General features: G+C 36.6%; 2 protein-coding genes and 1 long non-coding RNA gene across 4 annotated transcripts; 1 reads left to right on the forward strand and 2 right to left on the reverse strand.

The window, feature by feature from the left end:
* Window positions 1-1624: 1624 nt before the first annotated feature.
* Window positions 1625-19829, reverse strand: LOC124438019 (A disintegrin and metalloproteinase with thrombospondin motifs 6-like). Of its 2 annotated transcripts, XM_046988006.1 has the most exons (32): window positions 19615-19829; window positions 15512-16358; window positions 15224-15309; window positions 15024-15096; window positions 14644-14924; window positions 14194-14386; window positions 13944-14119; window positions 13530-13616; window positions 13042-13166; window positions 12024-12173; window positions 11586-11714; window positions 10869-11025; window positions 10401-10505; window positions 10165-10316; window positions 9960-10023; window positions 9786-9891; window positions 9290-9414; window positions 8929-9217; window positions 8526-8655; window positions 7878-8085; window positions 7620-7782; window positions 7185-7323; window positions 6441-6842; window positions 5099-5274; window positions 4909-5001; window positions 4649-4732; window positions 4480-4515; window positions 3532-3594; window positions 3388-3441; window positions 3213-3281; window positions 2644-2787; window positions 1625-2164 (listed from the first exon to the last, which is right to left on the reverse strand). In XM_046988006.1, exons 3-32 carry the CDS (start codon window positions 15302-15304, stop codon window positions 2016-2018), a joined length of 4203 nt encoding a protein of 1400 aa, XP_046843962.1. In that variant the 5' UTR covers window positions 15305-15309; window positions 15512-16358; window positions 19615-19829; the 3' UTR covers window positions 1625-2015. The 2 variants fall into 2 exon arrangements, with proteins under 2 accessions (XP_046843962.1, XP_046843961.1); XM_046988005.1 differs by lacking the exon at window positions 19615-19829 and having other exon boundaries at window positions 15937-16409.
* Window positions 4733-15404, forward strand: LOC124438033. The gene is made up of 3 exons (XR_006945950.1): window positions 4733-4748; window positions 10994-11060; window positions 15283-15404. It is a non-coding gene; the product is annotated as an uncharacterized LOC124438033 (long non-coding RNA).
* On the reverse strand, window positions 16674-19348 carry LOC124438026 (kelch-like protein 12). Its single transcript, XM_046988014.1, has one exon. It carries the CDS (start codon window positions 19063-19065, stop codon window positions 17281-17283), a length of 1785 nt encoding a protein of 594 aa, XP_046843970.1. The 5' UTR covers window positions 19066-19348; the 3' UTR covers window positions 16674-17280.
* Window positions 19830-23375: the final 3546 nt, after the last annotated feature.

Consider the following 23375-nt stretch of genomic DNA (forward strand, 5'->3'; position numbering starts at 1 on the left):
TTACGCGTGTGGTTTCTCATTCGCTTTATTTTAGCTACTTCGCAAGGAATGTTGATGATATTTCGAGGAAAACGGTTCGCTGAATCGTGAAATTTGAATGCGATCTCAAACGTTGTCAGTTGGAGTCAATTTATCAAGAGTATTTGCGACTTGGTTATAATTTTCGAATTTCTCATCTGTCGGTGGAGTAAGAAATGGTAAGACAGTTGCATAGCTTTCTTGACTTTGAAATTAGCTCTGCTTTGTCGGTGAAGTTGAAAGAAAATTATAGGTTTCTAAATATTTATATAGACACCTGTTGACACCTATACACCATTTGTTTTTAGGGTGACAAAATGTGGATTACACAAAGATATAATGCAATTGTGTTAACTCATTATCCAAAAAGCCGAATACTAACAAATGTCTTCACTCCCCTACACAACAACTTTGCAACAACATGTATTACAACTATATATTACAGAGTTTTTCCTCAAAGCAGCGCCAATCAAGCAAATGACAGATGTTATTAAATTCGCTAAACTGATTTTAAACGCTTTCGTTCATGGTTTAGAAGAGTCTCCTCCCCGAGAAAGCCTGCTGTCGAGTCGGTTTGCGGGCTCTGCTCTTTCTGATAATTATTAGGGGCAATTTTGGCGACCGACTGATTTTGAAAGATCGTGATTTGTGCATAGACGAGCTATGTACGAAAAACCTGGGACCGACAACTAAAAGGGGAAGTTTGACCCAAGGATGACAAGTGGGAATCTGATCCTTTGCCGAGTGGTCGTCAAAAAATAACACGTGACTCCATGCTGTTGCGGTAAATATAAAATTACATTATATTCATTAAAAATTATTACCTTCAGGGTTTGCTGTCAAGTCTTTGTGCTTACCTGTTGGAGAGAGGGTTGGTAGAGCGCAAGGAAATAAGGGACCAAAGTAGGTTTATGCATGTTTGGACTTTATGAAATGAAGAAGCTTCTCCTTTATAAAGTGAATGGTTTGAACTCGGGAGTATTGTTGCATGTTTATAGATGTAGATCGTACAGGTTATTGGAGTTTTGTGAAGAACTGTTGGTGTTGATGTTGACTGACGTTTCGTTCAGCTAAGGTTGTAGAAATGCAAGTCAACATCAACCCCAACGGTCCTTCTCAGTCCCTTTAGCCTTGACGATCTGCATCTACAAATCTGAAGCTTCTGTTTTGTTTGACGCTGTTGCTGGATGTTTTTTACAAAAAATCATACGTGACATTTCGTGTGATGTGGTCATTGAACTAAAATACATGGAATGCTACCTGAAGCAAATAAGTAAAGCCGAATCTTACACCAAGACACGCGAGATTACACCCAGACACGCGTGTTTAGTGTTTCGAGATTCTCTCGCGGAGCGAAAATTGATTGACTACAATTGATTGTCTACACACGCGTATCTGGGTGTAATCTCGCGTGTCTGGGTGTAAAATTTAGCTTCAGCAAATTATTAGGGTTTTCTATTACAGGTAGCGTTCCGTGTATTTTAGTTCAATGGATGTGGTACATTATTAATAATGTCGTCGCCATTACATACGTATAATCGTTGCTCTTTCCAGGCGGTTTAAATGTGTAGCACAGAACGAAAGTTAGAAATGACGAAAAAATCAGTTGAAATGAATTTCAAAAACTATAGTATTTCTTATTACATACGCGAGTTTGCATGGTAAGCGTTTTTGCCGTTTGCAGGCTAAGTACAAAACTAAATAATCGAATCTAAATATCACACTTACATATGCACATATCTATACTTACATATTCTTCTGTATAGCAGACATGCATGTACATGTTAGATTTTGTTTTTTATGATAGGTTTTGTTTGGTTGCAAATTACCATTGTAAATGAAAGCATATTTGATTGAAAACATAACATTTCATTTATAGCTTGAAATTTGCTTCTACGGCATATTTCTTTAACAATGGATACCACGAGTTTAAGGCATCATTAGTTTTCATGAGAAAACTTTTTAAAGTTCCAAAGACTTGAGCTAAGCGATGTCATTTATTTGTCCGTTGCCTCGTGTTCGTGACAGTAACGTCTAGCTAGCATGTCTATACAACATATCTGATTTGGACCACAGTCTGCCGTTGTTACACAATGTTGTTGAATTTTACCAACGTAAGGCGTCATTAAAGGACACTCTCTCCAAACTAATAAATGTAAAATGTTGCGCGTTCAAACTAGGGTCGGCTAAAGATTGTTAGTTGTGGTTCTAATGTGTTAGTTTCTGTTAGAATCAACTGTGATTATGGATTATACAATATGCATTTATGAATATGACCCTCCATCCAAAATGACCAATGTACCGCCCCCCTGGCTCAAACTTTTTCAACTTTTGCACATTTGTAGGCTTATCCCCCCTCCCCAACCCCCAACAAATAAATTACTATTTTACTGTTGGTTCTTTTGGAGCAATAACTTATCGCATTGCTCATGAAGCATTTGATATTAATTAACTATGATTTTTCGACTTCATTTCACTGATACGACATCAACAATATAAGTACCTTTTAACACAAAGTACTGCAATTTCAACATGATTTTGTTTCTCAAATAATTGAATTGGCAGTCTGGTTTCACATGTGATTTCTAAACGACAATTCTAGATGAACATCCTGGATGGTCTTACCTTTTGGCACGCACATACTTGGCCCATATGAACAGCTTGTTGGACAGCAATCCATTCCCCTTAATTGACAAGCTCTGTTATCTTGGCACGGGTAGGAATACAGAACGTTTAGGCAGGATAATCTGGATGGATGCGGACATTCACCTAGAAGGATAAAGGGGATCAATGTATGGACACTTTAGGAAGAACGTCATATAATAATGTATCTTTCTAGTATTTAAGTCATGTCTTATTTTCTGCTTTCATTTTCCTCATCGCTATGTTCGTGCTAAACAGAACTTTTCTATCTGCCCATGACGGTGGGTCAAAGCGCCATACGCGCACAATCAAATATCCAAAACAGTTTTGACTGTCTGTCCTTTTTTTAAGTGAGGTATCCGGTATGGTTTACAATTTGAGAACGAGTCTTGAATCGACAACTAATCAGAAGTGCAGCAAGCCTTCAAGCTTTTTAATTTGCCCTCGTCTATTTCTTTAGAAATGGTTTCTTATTGAGTTAACACAAATATTTACACGTTAAGACTACGTAAACAAGCTGGGTAAGCCACCAGAATAAATTTATTAACTACCTCTCGTTATCAACGATCCAGATTGTTCTAAAACACTCTGTAGCGGTCTGACGAGTGTTTTCTTCGATGCTGAAAAGAATTTAAACCGTACGAATTACATGGAAATAAAGGAACAACAGAATTCTTGCGGTGAAAAAATTGAGAAAACTATCTATGATTTTTCGTTTGTACTAACCTTGTTTCGCTAGCCGTGTATCGTTTTGTATCTTGAACTTTGTACTGTCTGAAACTGTTGTATTTTTTTTTTGTTATGCTCATCACATGGCATACAAGATGTCTTGCATTGTGTTTACTTATTCTATTATATTTCCATTTTTACCTGCTGATTTTGTTTCGTTCGTCTTTTGGCCTTGTTTTTCTAACGACTGTGAGGACGCAGTAGCTATGAAAGTAAACGCGAGAATACAAGAAACAAAATTTATATAATTCATGTTTTTTATTGCCTAAATTTTTTGGAGATTATGAAGAAGTTCCTTCAAACTAAATCTAAACATTAGGTTATTGCGTAAGACATCGCGTCGACTGGTCGAGCAGGTTGTTGGATTGAATAAAATGCTTTTAAAAATATTATATCTTTAAGAACTCTGCCAATTATGAAAAAGGTAGAAAAAAGGGTACCACGGTAGACACAAAGGTAGACATAATTGTAGACATTAAGGTAGACATAAAGGTAGACTTAAATTTAAACATAAAAGTTGGCACAAAGGTAGTCCTAAAGGTAAACATAAAGGTAAACATAAAGGTAGACACAAAGATAGACATAAAGGTAGATTTAATGGTAAACAAAGGTAGACACTAAAGTAGACATAAAGGTAGACATAAAGGTAGACATGAAAGTAGACAAATGTGAATATAAAGGTAGAAATGAAGGCAGACAAGGTAGGCAAGAAGGTAGACACATACTAAACAAAGGCCTAACGAAGGTAGACAAAAGGGGTACACAGAGGACGATGAAAAGACTCCTATGAAATGACGATTTCTTTTATCTACTTTTATTTTTACCTTTTGTTTACTTTAGTCTACTTTTTTCACACGAGCCCAGTTGTCATTTCATAAATGTCGTGAATTTTAGGAGTTATTTCAAGAAGATTTCATTTTATTGGAGTGGATATAAGGGCTTTAGCAGCATGATTAAAGTTAAAGAGGGACTCAACAGTGATCACCAAACGATGCTGGCTTTACTTTGGGGGTGGGGGTGTCTTGGGCTCAAGAAATAGATAATCGCAAAATATGTAAATTATGACATTGACTATATTACATGACTTACGAGGCGATGAGATACTGCTGACCTCTTCTTTTGCGACTGCAGTAGAAGAAAGTAAAAATTTTATTACCCACGTGGAAATGTCAAAGTGGGACTTTTTTTTGTATATCACGTTTGGAATTTAAGCATCCTTTGGTTCTTTATACATCAAATATATAGTGCAAAATGTTACCTTCGTTTCTATCCAAGGAATTCGATGGTATTGGCAGAAAACTAACGGAAATATTTCGCTTGGATTGTGGCCTTGCTATGGTGTCTACAAACATTAAAAGGTACATTATAAAAATGATTATTTTTGTGTTCGGGAGCATTTCTTCTTGTTTATTCATGAGTTATAAGTCGTTGTTTAAAGTGAGAAATTTGTCCATAATTTGCTTTATATTAATTCACAAAAAGTTGCCAAATTTCGCTTTTAAAATGCGTATTTCCAACCTCGAATGCTTTTCAGTGTTTTAATATCTTCATCCGATGAGTTTCGAGTATCGTAGCTTTCAATTACTTTATTATTTTCCAAGTCTTTATTATCTTGCATATAAAAGTAGAGAAATGTTTATTAATAGTTTGGCGTTGGACCCGTAGTCTGTATTACATGCATGAAGACAATAGTCAGCTCTGTAGTCACCTTTTCCTGAAATGTAACTGGCGACAAAGCCGGGATTTTTCTCATTCTGTTGACCAGATTTAAAGCTAAGTTTTATTGTGTTGCCAGTAACATTGTAGGTGTTTGGTTTATTGCTTCCACAAAATTTTGATTCATATTGATCCCCTTTGACCAGCAAATAATTTTCATCGCAGCTCCTGTCAAAGATGTATTTGATAAAACTTGTTTGAATTTTTGTTGGAGTGTGGGCTCTTGCATTGTTTGATTTTATGATTTCTTCAGGGCGTTTATGGCCATTCTAATGTAGAGCTCCAGGATGCAAATTAAAGGAAAGAAAAATGCTTCTTGATTTTAGTTGTGAAACATTATTACCTCACCTAATTCCTCAACAAACAAAATCTTGCTTCATACAAGCCTGGCATTTTAGAAAAAACATTTCACTTAATACAATTTATATTATCATTTGCAAATGTTCCTAAAAGTGTAAAAATGTATTAAAACTCATAATTCATTTCTGCAAGGTGTATGTAAACAGCAACTTTTTTGACATCAGCAGACATTTGAAATTTTCATGATTCAGCCGTAATAGACCCCCAACAAGATGTTGATGTAACTGAAAGGAATTTTATGCTTAGCATTTGCAATCTGTAGTAGCCAGTATTCATGTCATCTGCTCATAATTTTTTTGTTTATGTGTAAATGTCTGAAATTTAGCAGAGTAAATACTTGTTTTTTTTGTGGTTTATTAAGCTGTTTGTAATCAAACTTGTGATTACCAATTAATGTTCTACACACTTCATTATTTTAACATCCTCATTCTACCAAATTGCCATGTGTTAGGAGTCTAAAAAGTTACCCAGGCAACAAAGTTTAATTCAAGGAGTTTAGTTATCTAGCTTTGTGTATCACAGTTTTTGCTGTTTACTGCATCAAAGGGGTATCATATTTTGGAATTTTGACATGTTAATTTGCACCCCGGAGCTCTTATCGTGGTTGATTATTTGATAAAATTTGTTTCATTTAATGGACTATAGACTAGTGGTTTTATCAAGTGTAACTCAATGTCGAACCTCAACCAAGTCCCTATATATTTAAGTCTTGTGTGTGTGAAAAGTCTTCATCATGAATGTACAATTGTTTCGACTTGAATCCTTATATGTACTCTCCAATACCTCATCTTTATCAAGGAGTGACCTATCCAATATTGATACATAAGTTTTTGTAGTAAATGGTGTTACTAAGAATGATGTGGAAGGTCTTCATTTACTTCAGCTAAGTGTTTTGGATGTTGTTGAAACATAAATTCTTCCCTCACTACTATGCCTTCGTTGATAATACAAAATGAAATTCGACCTTTACTCACTCATCTTCTCCAACATCAAAATACTGAAAGTTCATCGCGATCGGCCCCTCCAGTGTTCTAATTGTCACATTACAAACTTCATTGGCTGGATACGGCTCTGGATAGTTGGGTGACGTTACCATGCCAGTTGATGTTGTTATTGTTGATCCACACATATCCCTAGGCATAGCTGGGGGATCCACCGCTTCAAATGATGCGTTGAAACCACTTCCTGTTTTTGAATCATCAGAGAAAAACTTCACGCATAACTTGTTACCGGTAGCCACGAACGGTAGAGCGTGCTTGTTACCACAGTAACGAGTTTCTGAACCTTTATCATGGCATTCACCATCAACAACCTTGACGAAATCTCCACCACACATTCCGTCCTTGTATTTTCCTCCGCCATCTTCAAGATCGAAACTAGAGGGGCAATAAAGTAAATGGTTTGAACACGGTAGTATCGTTACATGTTTGTAAATTTAGATCGTCCAGGTTGGTATAGTCCTGAGAAGGACTGTTTTTGTTGTTGTTGACTGACGTTTCGACAACCTTAGCGGTAGTCATCTTCAGAGTCAAATGAGGAGTAAACGTCAGGTTAGCCGTATTTGTTATCTGGTTCTTACGTCATTGTATTGTGTGCACAGGAAATGTGTATTGTCATTGTGAATTAGTGTGAAGTTTAATGCCATTCTTGCCATTCAATTCTATTTTCATTCATTTTAAAAAAGTAAAAAAAAGACAACGACAATTATTTCAACCAACCTTTCAAAAACCAGCTTAACAAGTTTATCTTCATCGACGCTGATGACGTGAACACATTCCTTGTTGAGTGGATAGTTGCTTGGAAACCCCGGACTCGTAATGAAACCTTTGTTCGTTGTGTATTTTCCACCACATTCTCCTAGATGGAAGGTGTAATTAGTTTTTTTTTCTTTTTGAAGCTAGAGTTCTGCAGGTACGGCGGAGCAACATATGAAGTGCAGGGGTTAAGTCTTCAATTCTACTGCAGTGTCTTAGAAGAGACACTTCTGAACAACGACTTCAGCGCAGTATAATTATCGTTTTTGTTTTGCTTTTGCAAAAAGACGGGGACTTCAGCCCTTCCAGCTCCCCCGGTTACGGCGTCCTTTTTTCGTGTTTCATTTATGTCTAAATCGTGCATAGATTATTTTCGTTATATGTTTCATGTTTTCCTACCTTCACCGGGACACGGGTTGTGGACGTTACAAAATTCCTCCTTTTGCGGTTTCACTGATTCAGCACATCTCTCCTCCTCCAAGTCGACCGTCTCTCCGTTTGTATTGACCTTTCGACATGTTACATTCCTTGTTTGTAGACCCTGGCCACAGCTTGTTGAACACTATAGGAGAAAGTGTCAATATGATAACAAAATGAAAACAGTTGAAGATGGATAAAAAGGTTTTCAAATGGATCGCAAGATATTAAAGTCCTTACTGCTCCAAAAGGTTCCACCACCCACTCCGGCCTACATTCATGCGTGTTGCAGCTCTCTGTTGTAGTGGGTTTGGTTTGGTGGGCGCATAGCTCGTCTTCAATATCATACTCAATGGAACCATCAACCATCTGAATGCACTTCACATGTCTTGTTCTTTTACCACCATTACATGTCTTAGTGCAGTCGGACCATCTTTCTGCACGCCATCTAAAAAAAGTGGGAAGAAGCGAGCTTATGTTATAAACACGTTTTTATAGACAAGCCAGTTAGAAAGCCTCTTCATAACAGTTTGTTGTCATTATGTGTGAATTATACATACTCTGGTTTACATGATAATGATCTTATGTGAATTATACACACTCTGGTTTACATGACCATGATCTTGTGTGAATTAGACATACTCTGGTTCAGATGACAATGATCTTGTGTGAATTAGACATACTCTGGTTCACATGACAATGATCTTATGTGAATTATACATACTCTGGTTTAGATGACAATGATCTTGTGTGAATTATACATACTCTGGTTTACATGACAATGATCTTATGTGAATTATACATACTCTGGTTTACGTGACAATGATCTTGTGTGAATTAGACATACTCTGGTTCACATGACAATGATCTTGTGTGAATTATACATACTCTGGTTCACATGGCTTCGTGTTGCATTTCCTTCTTTTCTCTGTTGGTTTATTCTTTGCTTCACATTTTTCATCTGTCGCTGGTGATCCATCGTCAGAACGTCGGCATTCTGCCGTTGTTGTTTCAATACCTAAACGAGATTGCTATTATAGATTGACTAAAGGCCGACTTTGCTTTGCCTACCTCCCCCAAAGGTTACTCTGCACCCTGATTTCATGATGGTTTCCATTTTTCCTACCTCCCCCAAAGGTTACTCTGCACCCTGATTTCATGATGGTTTCCATTTCTCCTACCTCCCCACAGGTTACACTGCACCCTGATTTCATAATGGTTTCCATTTCTCTTACCTCCCCCCACAGCTTACACTACACCCTGATTTCATAATGGTTTCCATTTCTCTTACCTCCCCCACAGGTTACACTGCACCCTGATTTCATAATGGCCCAGTTAAAATCAGATACAACTTCGTTTATGTTCAAATTTAAAGACTTCGAGATATTATAGCCCATATTTTGGAGCAATTTTAACGTCTTGTTGAAGCTCTCCCCTTGCTTTTCGTATTTTTCTTTAAGATATGCTTTTATTATGTTGTCGTTTCCGTTGCCATAACGACATGAGTTGCCGTCACCATTGCACACTCCACAACGGTCAAGTTTGGCCGAAGAGCCAATCACATCGTCGCATCCTATACGCTAAAATCGATGGATCATTTTGACAAGAACGTATTGTGATGAAAAGAAATTATTTTGCGATGTTTTGCTTACCATACATTCACCGTTCACACATTTTCCATCGAAATCTGTTTCACAATTCGTCCCATCCTCGACATTTCCAAAGGCATAGCCTTGATTTGTGTTTTTTATAAAACATCCCAACGTACACTTGTTCACTGCAATGATAGAACATGCTGTAGATCATTTCTATTATAAACTCTATTTTTTAATTAACTCTATTTCTCTTTACGATTTTACTCTCGTCAATTCGTGTTCATATGTACTATATTCGTGTTCATATGTACTATATTCTTGTTCATATGCACTATATTCGTGTTCATATGTACTATATTCGTGTTTATATGTACTATAGTCGTGTTCATATGTACTATATTCGTGTTCATATGCACTCATTTCTCCCTGCAAATTTTAACTTCTCTCTGATGTATTTTTCTCCACTTTGACTCTACTCTATTTATTTATTTCAACTTTTATTCCGAAGCCGGACATGATTCGCGAAGAATGTATTTAGCAATTGGTTTCTTACTTAGATTTGACGGTCTCCATTCCCATTCAAAGAATTTGTCGTTGAACATTTCTAGGTTCTTTTGTTTGCACTGCCACATTCTAAAATCCGTTTTATCTGTGCATTTCTACATGAAGTCACGCGACATTTGTACATTAAAATCTTTCGTATCGAATATCATTTTACGTTATTTACCTTTGTATTGCACAGACGGTATTCTCTGTTTTCCCCTTCGCAAAATTTGCCACCGTTTGTTGGTCTGTGAGAAAAACACATGAAATATGGCTTTGAAGCTTTTGGTTGCAGTAGCGCATTCCTTTACTAAGCATAAGGGGATATGTTTGGCCATCGTTCCTTAACTTTTCCTTTAATATTATGGAGCTATTCTTCAGATACTTACAATGGATTATTACATTGTCTTGTTCTGTATTGAACACCACCGGAGCAAGACCGCGTACATTCTGTATATTCTGGAGACCAGTCAGACCATCCACCATTTACGGCATCCGTGTCTTCTGTGAACTGGCTTACACATACACCTTGTTTACACCTCTAAAGGTCAATAGACAAGGACGAATACGAGAGAATGGTTTAGCCCCATGTTTTCACGTCTTTATTGATAGTGGTATATCATACCTTGAGCTCACCGCAAACTGTTCCGTCTGCCAATGGTTCATTTAGATTTTGGCAATCTTTGCTTTTTCCATATGGAATGCTGCACCATAATTGACTGCAAATTTCCTGCACGATGCGGAATTATACCTTTTGTTGTTATTTGGCAAACTATTATGATTTGGGGGGCAAAACTTGTGTACGACTTATTTTTGTACACTGTGTAAACTATGTACTTTAAAAAACAGGATTACATCTTCTGTTTCCTTTAAATGTGATCGCAAACAGTTTCCAAAATATAAATTCTCGTCATTTAAATCGCAAAAGGTTTCTAATGAGTTTGTTGCAACGTATCTCGAAAATGAAGAGATTTTAAATTTGGAAATGAGCATGCTCATTTCAGGTTTAACAATTATTAACGATATGAAGCAGGAATATGTGCAATTGAAAAAATCTGTTGTCTAAATAAGGTTTGCGTCTCATATCGTCTACCTCTGATGGTGTATCTTCGCAGTATTTTGCCCCATTCCCAAAGGCCAACGCGCACTGTTGATCTGCACTGTATAGCAATCCCGGATCATTGTAGACTTGTAAGTTTATTGTTTCTCTTGTCGTAGGCCTGTCCTCCAGACAACGAGATTTGCTCGAACTACAAATGAAGAGGATTACATGACTGAAAAGAAGGTGAGCAACAGTTTTCACTCTATTGAACACCCGTTTTAAGGCTGATTTCCATTCAGTGCAAATTCTCGCGCGATCGACTTTTTCCGATCACTGTAAGCTCTCGACTGGAACAGTTTCACATTGCTGAACACAATTCAGAAGAAAGTGATCGCAAAAAGTTGATCGCGCGACAATTTGCACTGAATAGAAATAAGCCTTTACTCTGCATGATTAGAAGCAATCTGCCATGGATTACAAAAGCCGATTGCTTGCCTGTTTATCAGATTAAAATTTTAACTGTGCATGTTTTTGCAATACAAACAATTCAATGTTACGATCGAAAAGTTGCCCTTAAATCTATTTTATTATCCTATTTTATGCTTATAAGAACACATTCAACACATGTACTTGAGATATGAACGAGGTCAAAATAACACTGTCGAATTTGCAGTGCGTGTTGTTGTAAGATAATGAAAACTGTGTGGGACTTTCCAACATCTTTGTCGTTGAAACAAAACCATATGTATATTTTTGAATTTCACGTACTCAAGAAATTGCTTCAAAAACATGCGACTGCATTTTGACCATTTGTAAGCGTCTTTTCCTTCCGGATGCCAAGACATTATCTTCTTGCTGTCCCCGCAAAATGGTCTACGGTCATGATTCATACCAAGGCTATAAGTTTACAGACGAATAACTGTCATAATTTCATCTAGTTGTATATTAAAAACTATTTTACTGTGGGAACGGCTGAAGATAAGCTACATTCTTGCCAGTTAGGTAGCTCCTACTAGCCGGAACCATTTAACTTATGCAAAGCTCGGAATTATAGAATTTCGGTAGCATTTTGGGTAAGATGCGAAATTCAGTTCATCGATTTATTATCATTAATTGGTAAAAACCATTAAATGCAGGTCGGTTGATAAGCCGCTGAGTGTACATTCAGGTACTCAGTTCACATAGGTCAGTGACTTCTCTACTTACGAATGCCCTGTTTCATGTGCGAGAGTTCTTCCAATCGTCAGGCCGTTGTCTTCGCAAATTGACACCGAGTTTGGAAAACGACACATTCCACCAACATTCGTGACACCAAGCGTTTCGCAAGGCTGGTTCTTATCCTTGCAAATATCCGTTCTAAATTAAATGGAAACATTAGAATATCGCGTAATATATTACCATTTTTACTGGATTTTCCTTCTCTGGGTGCAGAAAGGTTTTTGTTAACTCAGTTGAAACGTTACTAGAATGTATCAGTGAAAAAGTTTTGCCTTTTGCTTCAAGCTCATTTTGTCACATTTTTTCATGCTATTACTGTACGATATAATGATCACACTTCCGGATGTATTGTGTAAATGTACACATGTAACCTTTTTACTGTGTTGTGTAAAATTACACGTGTAACCTTTTTACTGTGTTGGGTAAAATTACACATGTAACCTTTTTACTGTGTTGGGTAAAATTACACGTGTAACCTTTTTTCTGTGTTGGGTAAAATTACACGTGTAACCTTTTTACTGTGTTGGGTAAAATTACGTGTAACCTTTTTCTGTGTTTAAAATTACACGTGTAACCTTTTACTGTGTTGGGTAAAATTACACGTGTAACCTTTTACTGTGTAAAATTACACGTGTAACCTTTTTACTGTGTTGGGTAAAATTACACGTGTAACCTTTTTACTGTGTTGGGTAAAATTACACGTGTAACCTTTTTACTGTGTTGGGTAAAATTACACGTGTAACCTTTTTACTGTGTTGGGTAAAATTACACGTGTAACCTTTTTACTGTGTTTGGTAAAGTTACACATGTAACCTTTTTACTGTGTTGGGTAAAACTACACGTATAACTTTTTTACTGTGTTGGGTAAAATTATACGCGCGATCTTTTTTTTGCTTTGTGTGCAATTATGTTTCTCTTTCATGTTATTCCTTCGTTGTTTAATTTTTCGGCACTTGAAGTGCTCTTGTACCTTCTTGTCCTCTATTATCCTCTACTATCCACCAACCTCGTAAACAATGTAGCGTAGTCATAGTGTTGGGGATCCGTGTCATCGGGCACCGTGTTCCTTTCTGCCCATCTTCCAAAGTTTGACAGCGAATTCATGGCATGGTTATTTATGAGGAAGCCATCCTGCAGACATTAAAGACAAAAGTTTGGTACCGTTGCACAGAATAATGATTATACAGAAGTCTCACTCAGGTGTACAACGCGTCCTCACGTCGTCGGCCATTATTTTAGGCATTTGGTTAGGGTTTGTCACTTGTCTCTAACCATTTTTCTCATAATCTATTCGAGAATATTTTGACTTGAGACTTGTGACTTTGGATGATTCTCAACTTGCTGGAATAATGGCCATGGATATGCGCAGCACAACATGCGCGAGGAGAAAATAATCAAACGTTCCGACATGAGTGATTCTTCTGTATAGTCATTATTGTCAATATGGTATGGTCACTGTGTATTTCATGAGAACGAACGTTGATGTCGCTATACCTGTGGTGTGGTATGAATCTGCATTTTAGTGATGACCAGGTTGATTGGATTGGTACCAATGGTGGAATCTTTCAACAATCCTGCTGCCTAAACATGCATAAAGCTAAAATGAATTCAGAGTTTGTCATATACGTTTGAAAAAAATGGACCCCTACGTAAATGTGAAGAACTTTTTCTACAGTTGCTGTGTTCCAACTATTGTGATGTTGTCTAGCTAGAGATAAAATGTGGTCATGTTAAATTTTCCTGGTGGCAATTTTATTATTGCTTAAGCGACATTTTGCTGCTGTTTGTACTCGTTATAAAATCGTTCATTCATTAAGCAAGTTATGGCGAGTCTGTGCTGTTTAATTTACTGTGCGAAATTCACTCACGAATTTACCGCTCTGTGAGAACAAATGAAGATTATCTTACTATATTGCATGCCGCCAGAGCGAATTGCTTCACGGCATCTTCGCCATGAAAGGCGCACATATTCTCATCCACCACAATCAGTGTCTCAATATAGCGCTCGGGGTCTTTGCTGACGTCAGTGCTCATTAGTTCCGGGTCATTTTCAAGGTCACGCGGATGGCGTAATCTTGGATTATCTGTTGCGAAAACGTCTTTAGAAGCATAAAAGTTTTATTGAACATAACATTCCTAAAGTTTCTCATCGGTTTACCTTCAGTTCCACAAAAATGCTCTCTGTTTTTGCTGTTCTTTGTTGCTGCATGTCTACGCATTCTCGACGATCCACTTTTGTAAATGATATGAGGAGTACCAGCATTGGTTTGGGCTCTTTTGTACCGCTGAGCAATGTGTTTTGGCAACGGCTCAATGTAATATGATTGGTCATTGGTGTGTATGGCTCCCGCCTATGTGAAATAAACCTGAAGACTTCTTTATCTAGTATAGTGCGTCTTTCTAACTTTTGTGATGGTATCCAATGATGTTGAAAAGTGAACGCTATACGGTCGAAGATTTTTCTGTTTCCCCCAAAGCATCCTACTACGTCATTAATTTTTTGTCAAATCAAGTGAACTGTTACTGATGACGTGAAACCTGATTTTATCAGACATTCGCGGAAGTTGCGCTACGCCACTAGTAATGATAATGTGTTGCACAAACTTACCAAGTTATTGCAAGTGGTTATTGCCGCCTTCGACGTGGGATGATTTTTCGAATGACCATGATAGAAACAGTCTTTCACTTTCTCTTTTCGAAGTATCTTGCCATTTTGACCAAGAAATTCAACCCGCATGTCTTTGGCAAGCAATTTGTCATTTCGTTTCAAGTGAAGATTGAAATCATCGCCAAATGCCTTTATGTTAAAATGTAAGTAGTTCGTTTTTTCTCTCTTGGATTCTTCATTCTGTCCCATTCTCTTTGGATACACGACTTCATAATCCGGGACTTAAACCACAAAACATATATGCGTCATAGAAGTCCCTCGTAGTCCCTTAATGAACCGTAAGTATTTTAATGTTTGTTATGTACTACTGTAATTCGTACCTTCTTCGTGATCATCAGTTCCAAAATAGCGAGCGAGCTCTTGCTTGCTCATATAGAGATGAAAGCCTGTTGACTACAGAAAATTTGTCAGTCACAAACTCCACGATGTGTGTGTGTTTAAGGGTGATTGTGAATGGTTTATTCTAACTGCTCCAACCACGTGATTATTTAAACGGTATCGCGTGATTTAGATATATTACCTTCGAAAAGACATCTGTTATTTCCAGTAGTAAAACGATTCTCACCAAATTGATTACAGATTGCATGGAGATAATGGCCATTCCCACTTTGTAAGACATGAAAAGAAAGAAAGGGAAACGTTTTTGCTTCTTCATCAGGGACTTTGCTTTAAATATTTACTCAAGTAAAGATGAAATCATACATGCTCTTAATTGTTACATGATTTACAAATTGAAGGTAATTTGAACATTCGCCATATTGTTAAAGATCTGATTTTGCGCAGTTTTTAGCAAAAGCAGGAAACTTACAAGCCCATAAACGAAAGTCCCGTTTACTCTATAAACCATGCAAGTTTTTGAGGTGTAGGACGTTTGATTTAGTTTGAAATTTTTAAGTTTTCGTTTTTTGAGGGGGCTTGCCTGAACGTTCTCTTTCTTGATGAAAAATTGGAGCGATTCGCGATTTGGTGCACTGATCAGTTGCCTTTTCTCGGATGCAGGTTCAACTAATGCAGAATAAAATTTGTTGATTTTGTTCCCTCTTTTCCGGATTTTTGTCTTTAAAACATCACGAACTTTTTGATATTTGGCTTCCTTTAACACTCCGAATACCTGCACAACTGATGCGTGGTTAAAACCCCTCAACTGTTACGATAATTTCTCGCTGTATAGCTTTACATTTGTGTTCTTCACTGTTAATGAACTTGACTTATTTTTTGAAAATAGTACCTTACCTTTGGATTTTGAAAGCGGTTTTATAAAGACGGTATTCTTTTCGACATTTTCACATCACGATCGTCCATTTAAAGAGATTCTCGCGCGAGAAATATTTTCTTATGAAAGTTGACTTTCTTCCGACCGGTGGCCATTATTCCACGACAATTGTGTTTGTTGTTGACGTCATATTTCTGACACGAAATCAACTGCACGATGCTTGGCTGTTAATTCACTCAGGCGTGTTATTGATAACTCTTAATGCAATGAAGTTTGAATTCTTTCTTTAAATATTCTCAGTTTGGCTGGTGGTTCGATAAGGGCTTCTTCCGTTTAGATAAGCTAAATTTGCGGTAGAAATGAATCGGCGAGGAAATTCTATCGGTGCGTATTTTGTTTGTTTTGTTTGTACGGTGACTTTTAACGGTCCAAAATTCTGCTTCTGAAAAGAGTTGCGTTTCCACGCAGAAAGACATGGATCAAGCACGCTTTTCAATTGTATCACCGGCCTTAAAAAATCCCGGTTAAGACATAAATGTTTTTGTTTAACGAATATTTATCGAAGCAGAACTTCAAGTGAATGAAAACTATGTCGGGAAAGTTAGTCGCTAATTATACGAAGATCATAATAGAAATTGCGAAGAAAAGGCGTTTGCTTGTTTTGCTTTTCACTTGTGTCGTGGTAAAATCTTTGCCATAACTTCAGTCACTTTTCGAAAAGGTGATGATGAACTAACAAGAGGAAACACTCGAGAAATTGAAACATTAAGATATTTATATAAAAGAGAGTGAATTATGACTCTTTCAACATCAACTTCAAACGAAAGGTTACAAATTCACAGCACGCCCAAAATGTTGATGTGGAAATTGTGACTTTTAATACAATGTGCACGACGTTTCAATGACAAACCGTGTTGCCTGGCATCACATCTGCTGATGTTGTTTCTATCATTATACCTTAGAAAGTTATGTATGCAATATTAATTATGTTCATGTTATCAATTAAGGTATATTAATTAACCGAAATTAATTGTATGAAAATAGACAATGGGACAAAGATCCCCAAAACATCGTTTTATGACACTTTATACCCGCTAAAGATTTTTTTATGTTGCACGCCTGGCTTTATGGTTCTGCTGTATACTCTTGATTGTAACATTCAATCCAGTTGAGTCTTGATCATGTTCAAATGTCACTTCACAACTAATATTGTTAAGCACTGAGTGAGAATATAGTTTTTCGGTATTCAGTAACATATCCTTGTTTTTGTTTTTAAAAATTAAAGATATTCAGTAAGAATGGAACACGCCGCGAGCGATAATTACTAGGGCAGTTACAGCGCATGCGCAGTCATTGGCCATTCTTTAAGCCTGTGGAAAGATGGGCAATAGATCTTTAGAAATGAACATTGGACAACAATCTACGAACTTTTCGACCCTCGGCATTTTTCCCACAATCTCCCATGTGTCGTTCACGACATCGTAGCGCTCTATTTCGTCGTGAAAATTACCGCTGTCTTCACCGCCACAAACTAGAAGGCTCATCTTGAACGCTGCAATGCCAGCGTATGATCTTGGAATGAGATTATTGGAAATCGCGTTCCATTGGTCCAGAGATGTGTCATAGGCTTCACAGGAAGTGTGGGATATACCTGGTGAGCGCACGCCTCCCACGACGTAAATAGTATGCTTGATTGAAGTGGCCGAAGAAGATGCACGTGCAACGCACATGGGTGAAACGAGAGTCCACTTGTTTTTTATTGGATCGTAACATTCGACCGATTTCAGATACGTGTCTTCGTATTTCCTACCACCAATCGCGTACAGACGTCCTTGGCAAGCGACTAAGGACGTGCCACTTCTCTCCTCGTTTAGTGACGTAATTAACGTCCACGTATCTTTCCAAGAATCGTACCGCTGAACGATATTAAAGCGGGCGCTGTCACTTCTCCCTCCTACCACGTAGATGAAATTATCTAGAACGCACACCGCAGCTGCGCGTGTAGGGACTGGTAGCGATGCTTTCGAAGACCACACGTTGGCAGTCGGGTCGAAACACTCCACAATATTAGAACTGTCTCCTGTCCCTGCCAATCCATCTATGTTATCTCCTGTCCCTGCTAATCCACCTATGTTGTAGATATAGCCATTCAAAAGGACCGAAGAACTGAATATTCTTGGTGTTGGCACCGAGGCGAGCTCCAGCCATTCTTTGGTCGTCGGAATGTAACCATACACGTCTGGGGTTAAAACGCATATCACCATGGCAACCTGACGTCGTGGTGGCGTCAACGGATTGATGACAGGCTCGGTGCGCTCGGAAACCGTATATTCCGTTGTGGCTTCCAAGAGCTCGAATCGGGTGTCGTCGTTTGTTAATGACAAGATGTCGTCCTGCACGAAGTTTTCGATGTAATATTTTGATAGGTGCTCCAGTTTTATAAACTTAAAAAGTTCTGCAAACCGAATGCTTCTTTCGTCAGGATTTGTAAGGCACCAGCGTTTCAGTGCCTCGTAGACAACTTCCTCGTCGGGAACGCGGAGATTGTTGCTAGAAAGCAACAATTGCACCTCGTGTGTTGGTAATTTCACGAAATCTTCGCAACGTGAAACGCTATGGAAGTTATCCAAGATAAAGCGAAATGTGTGCGTGAAGAGAGGACGGCACATGGACTTGTGTGACCACATTAATGTGGACAAGCAGTTGTTTGGTTTCAGATCTTTCACCATCATGTCGATGGCTTGATGTCGCAAGCCCGGTAGGATGAGATAGTCTCCCGCAAGGTACAAATCCCTCGCTTCTTTAACGCAAGCATCTGTTGTGCGACCTGTGTAGACGTACTGAAGGACATGATGCATTGTTGAAGAATCGATGTTGTCTATTTTAATGATCTGTTTGTTCTTTTCGCTCATATCCACCGTGAAAAGGCTCTGGAAGAATGAGGAACTTGCTGCCAAAACGACTTTGTGTGCATGAAACGTGCAGTTCTCACTTGAAATGACAACATCGCAGAGTTTTTGGGTTTTTCGAAATTCTGCCATTGTTGCGGTCAGTTGGTCGGCATAGCTGACTTCCCAGTCGTCTGTAGACCATTTTTTAGAGCTGGCGGTTTTGTTCGCTTGTAAAACCTCTCCTCTATCTTGTTGCATGACGTTTCTCCCCGAATTGATAGTCAATTGCTCTTGTTATTGATTTAAACACACAACTTTTTTGGAGACGCAGTCCTTTGTAGACTTCTGGCCTCATACATGCGTGTTTATAAAATAATAATCAGCTTATTTGTCTCTTATTCACAGATTATTTCAATTAAATTTCTCAACTGGAGGACACAACTTCCGGCTGTTTTCTAAAACTACTACATTTGTGCGTGATTTTGCGAAATTAGTTGATTTTTTCCTCCGAAGCTCATTCGTATGTCGGTATTAAAAATAAATTTTATCAGTTGATTCGTTTAAGTCTGAATATTGAGGTAGCGGGCGGGATAAACATTCATGAAACTTTAATGCCCGAGCTTGATATATGAGTAGGCGAGTTTTAGTTATCTTTCATCAAGCATCTTGAAGTTGGTCTTTTTGTTCATTTCGTGGCTCCGATTGTGCGTCGTATGCTAAAATTCAAACTCGTATTTCATAATATAAGCTATTGATGTTTGATGTGAATCGTTAGTGCTGGCTACGATGTACAAATTTTGTTCCTACCTTGGCGAAGAATAATTCAGTGCATATGAACACAGTCACGATGATGTAGGACATTAACTGATGTGTTTTCAATGCATGTTTTTGTTTGGGAGGGTCTTGTCTCCAGTCATCTCCATGGCAAAGTCTATGAAACTGTCTAACTAACGAATAGGAACGTCTGTGCAAGTTTTACCACACTTACATTTAGTATCTTCAGAACTGTATACGTCTGGGTTTTACAATTTATTCATAGATTCCGCAAGTATTACCACACTGACATTTAGTATCTTCAGAACTGTATACGTCTGAGTTTTACAATTTATTCATAGATTACACAAGTCTTACCACACTGACATTTGGTATCTTCAGAACTGTATACGTCTGAGTTTTACAATTTATTCATAGATTACACAAGTCTTACCACACTGACATTTAGTATCTTCAGAACTGTATACGTCTGAGTTTTACAATTTATTCCTAGATTACACAATTTATTCATAGATTACACAAGTTTTACCACACTGACATTTAGTATCTTCAGATTTGTATACGTCTGAGTTTTACAATTTATTCATAGATTCCGCAAGTTTTACCACATTGACATTTAGTATCTTCAGAACTGTATACGTCTGAGTTTTACAATTTATTCCTAGATTACACAATTTATTCCTAGATTACACAAGTTTTACCACACTGACATTTAGTATCTTCAGAACTGTATACGTCTGAGTTTTACAATTTATTCCTAGATTACACAATTTTTACCACACTGACATTTAGTATCTTCAGAACTGTATACGTCTGAGTTTTACAATTTATTCCTAGATTACACAAGTTTTACCACACTGACATTTAGTATCTTCAGAACTGTATACGTCTGAGTTTTACAATTTATTCCTAGATTACACAAGTCTTACCACACTGATATTTAGTATCTTCAGAACTGTATACGTCTGAGTTTTACAATTTATTCCTAGATTACACAAGTTTTACCACACTGACATTTAGTATCTTCAGATTTGTATACGTATGAGTTTTACAATTTATTCATAGATTACACAAGTCTTACCACACTGACATTTAGTATCTTCAGAACTGTATACGTCTGAGTTTTACAATTTATTCATAGATTACACAAGTCTTACCACACTGACATTTAGTATCTTCAGAACTGTATACGTCTGAGTTTTACAATTTATTCCTAGATTACACAAGTTTTACCACACTGACATTTAGTATTTTCAGAACTGTATACGTCTGAGTTTTACAATTCCTAGATTACAAAAGTTTTACCACACTGACATTTAGTATCTTCAGAACTGTATACGTCTGAGTTTTACAATTTATTCATAGATTACACAATTTATTCCTAGATTACACAAGTTTTACCACACTGACATTTAGTATCTTCAGAACTGTATACGTCTGAGTTTTACAATTTATTCATAGATTACACAATTTATTCCTAGATTACACAAGTTTTACCACACTGACATTTAGTATCTTCAGAACTGTATACGTCTGAGTTTTACAATTTATTCATAGATTACACAATTTATTCCTAGAATACACAAGTTTTACCACACTGACATTTAGTATCTTCAGAACTGTATACGTCTGAGTTTTACAATTTATTCATAGATTACACAATTTATTCCTAGATTACACAAGTTTTACCACACGGACATTTAGTATCTTCAGACTTGTATACGTCTGAGTTTTACAATTTATTCCTAGATTACACAATTTTTACCACACTGACATTTAGTATCTTCAGAACTGTATACGTCTGAGTTTTACAATTTATTCCTAGATTACACAAGTTTTACCACACTGACATTTAGTATCTTCAGAACTGTATACGTCCGTCTGAGTTTTACAATTTATTCCTAGATTACACAAGTCTTACCACACTGATATTTAGTATCTTCAGAACTGTATACGTCTGAGTTTTACAATTTATTCCTAGATTACACAAGTTTTACCACACTGACATTTAGTATCTTCAGATTTGTATACGTCTGAGTTTTACAATTTATTCATAGATTACACAAGTCTTACCTCACTGACATTTAGTATCTTCAGAACTGTATACGTCTGAGTTTTACAATTTATTCATAGATTACACAATTTTACCACACTGACATTTAGTATCTTCAGAACTGTATACGTCTGAGTTTTACAATTTATTCCTAGATTACACAAGTTTTACCACACTGACATTTAGTATCTTCAGAACTGTATACGTCTGAGTTTTACAATTTATTCCTAGATTACACAAGTCTTACCACACTGATATTTAGTATCTTCAGAACTGTATACGTCTGAGTTTTACAATTTATTCCTAGATTACACAAGTTTTACCACACTGACATTTAGTATCTTCAGATTTGTATACGTCTGAGTTTTACAATTTATTCATAGATTACACAAGTCTTACCTCACTGACATTTAGTATCTTCAGAACTGTATACGTCTGAGTTTTACAATTTATTCATAGATTACACAAGTCTTACCACACTGGCATTTAGTATCTTCAGAACTGTATACGTCTGAGTTTTACAATTTATTCCTAGATTACACAAGTTTTACCACACTGACATTTAGTATTTTCAGAACTGTATACGTCTGAGTTTTACAATTCCTAGATTACAAAAGTTTTACCACACTGACATTTAGTATCTTCAGAACTGTATACGTCTGAGTTTTACAATTTATTCATAGATTACACAATTTATTCCTAGATTACACAAGTTTTACCACACTGACATTTAGTATCTTCAGAACTGTATACGTCTGAGTTTTACAATTTATTCATAGATTACACAATTTATTCCTAGAATACACAAGTTTTACCACACTGACATTTAGTATCTTCAGAACTGTATACGTCTGAGTTTTACAATTTATTCATAGATTACACAATTTATTCCTAGATTACACAAGTTTTACCACACTGACATTTAGTATCTTCAGAACTGTATACGTCTGAGTTTTACAATTTATTCATAGATTACACAATTTATTCCTAGATTACACAAGTTTTACCACACGGACATTTAGTATCTTCAGACTTGTATACGTCTGAGTCTTACAATTTATTCATAGATTACACAATTTATTCCTAGATTACACAAGTTTTACCACACTGACATTTAGTATCTTCAGAACTGTATACTTCTATGTTTTACAATTTATTCATAGATTACACAATTTATTCATAGATTACGCAAGTTTTACCACACTGACATTTAGTATCTTCAGAACTGTATACGTCTATGTTTTACAATTTATTCCTAGATTACACAATTTATTCATAGATTACACAAGTTTTACCACATTGACATTTAGTATCTTCAGATTTGTATACGTCTAGGTTTTACAATTTATTCATAGATTACACAATTTATTCATAAATTACACAAGTTTTACCACACTGACATTTAGTATCTTCAGTTTTGTATACGTCTATGTTTTACAATTTATTCCTAGATTACACAATTTATTCATAGATTACACAAGTTTTACCACATTGACATTTAGTATCTTCAGATTTGTATACGTCTAGGTTTTACAATTTATTCATAGATTACACAATTTATTCATAAATTACACAAGTTTTACCACACTGACATTTAGTATCTTCAGTTTTGTATACGTCTATGTTTTACAATTTATTCCTAGATTACACAATTTATTCATAGATTACACAAGTTTTACCACATTGAAATTTAGTATCTTCAGATTTGTATACGTCTAGGTTTTACAATTTATTCATAAAT

This window comes from Xenia sp. Carnegie-2017, unplaced genomic scaffold (assembly GCF_021976095.1).
Source record: "Xenia sp. Carnegie-2017 unplaced genomic scaffold, XeniaSp_v1 HiC_scaffold_19, whole genome shotgun sequence".
Lineage (NCBI taxonomy): Eukaryota > Metazoa > Cnidaria > Anthozoa > Malacalcyonacea > Xeniidae > Xenia > Xenia sp. Carnegie-2017.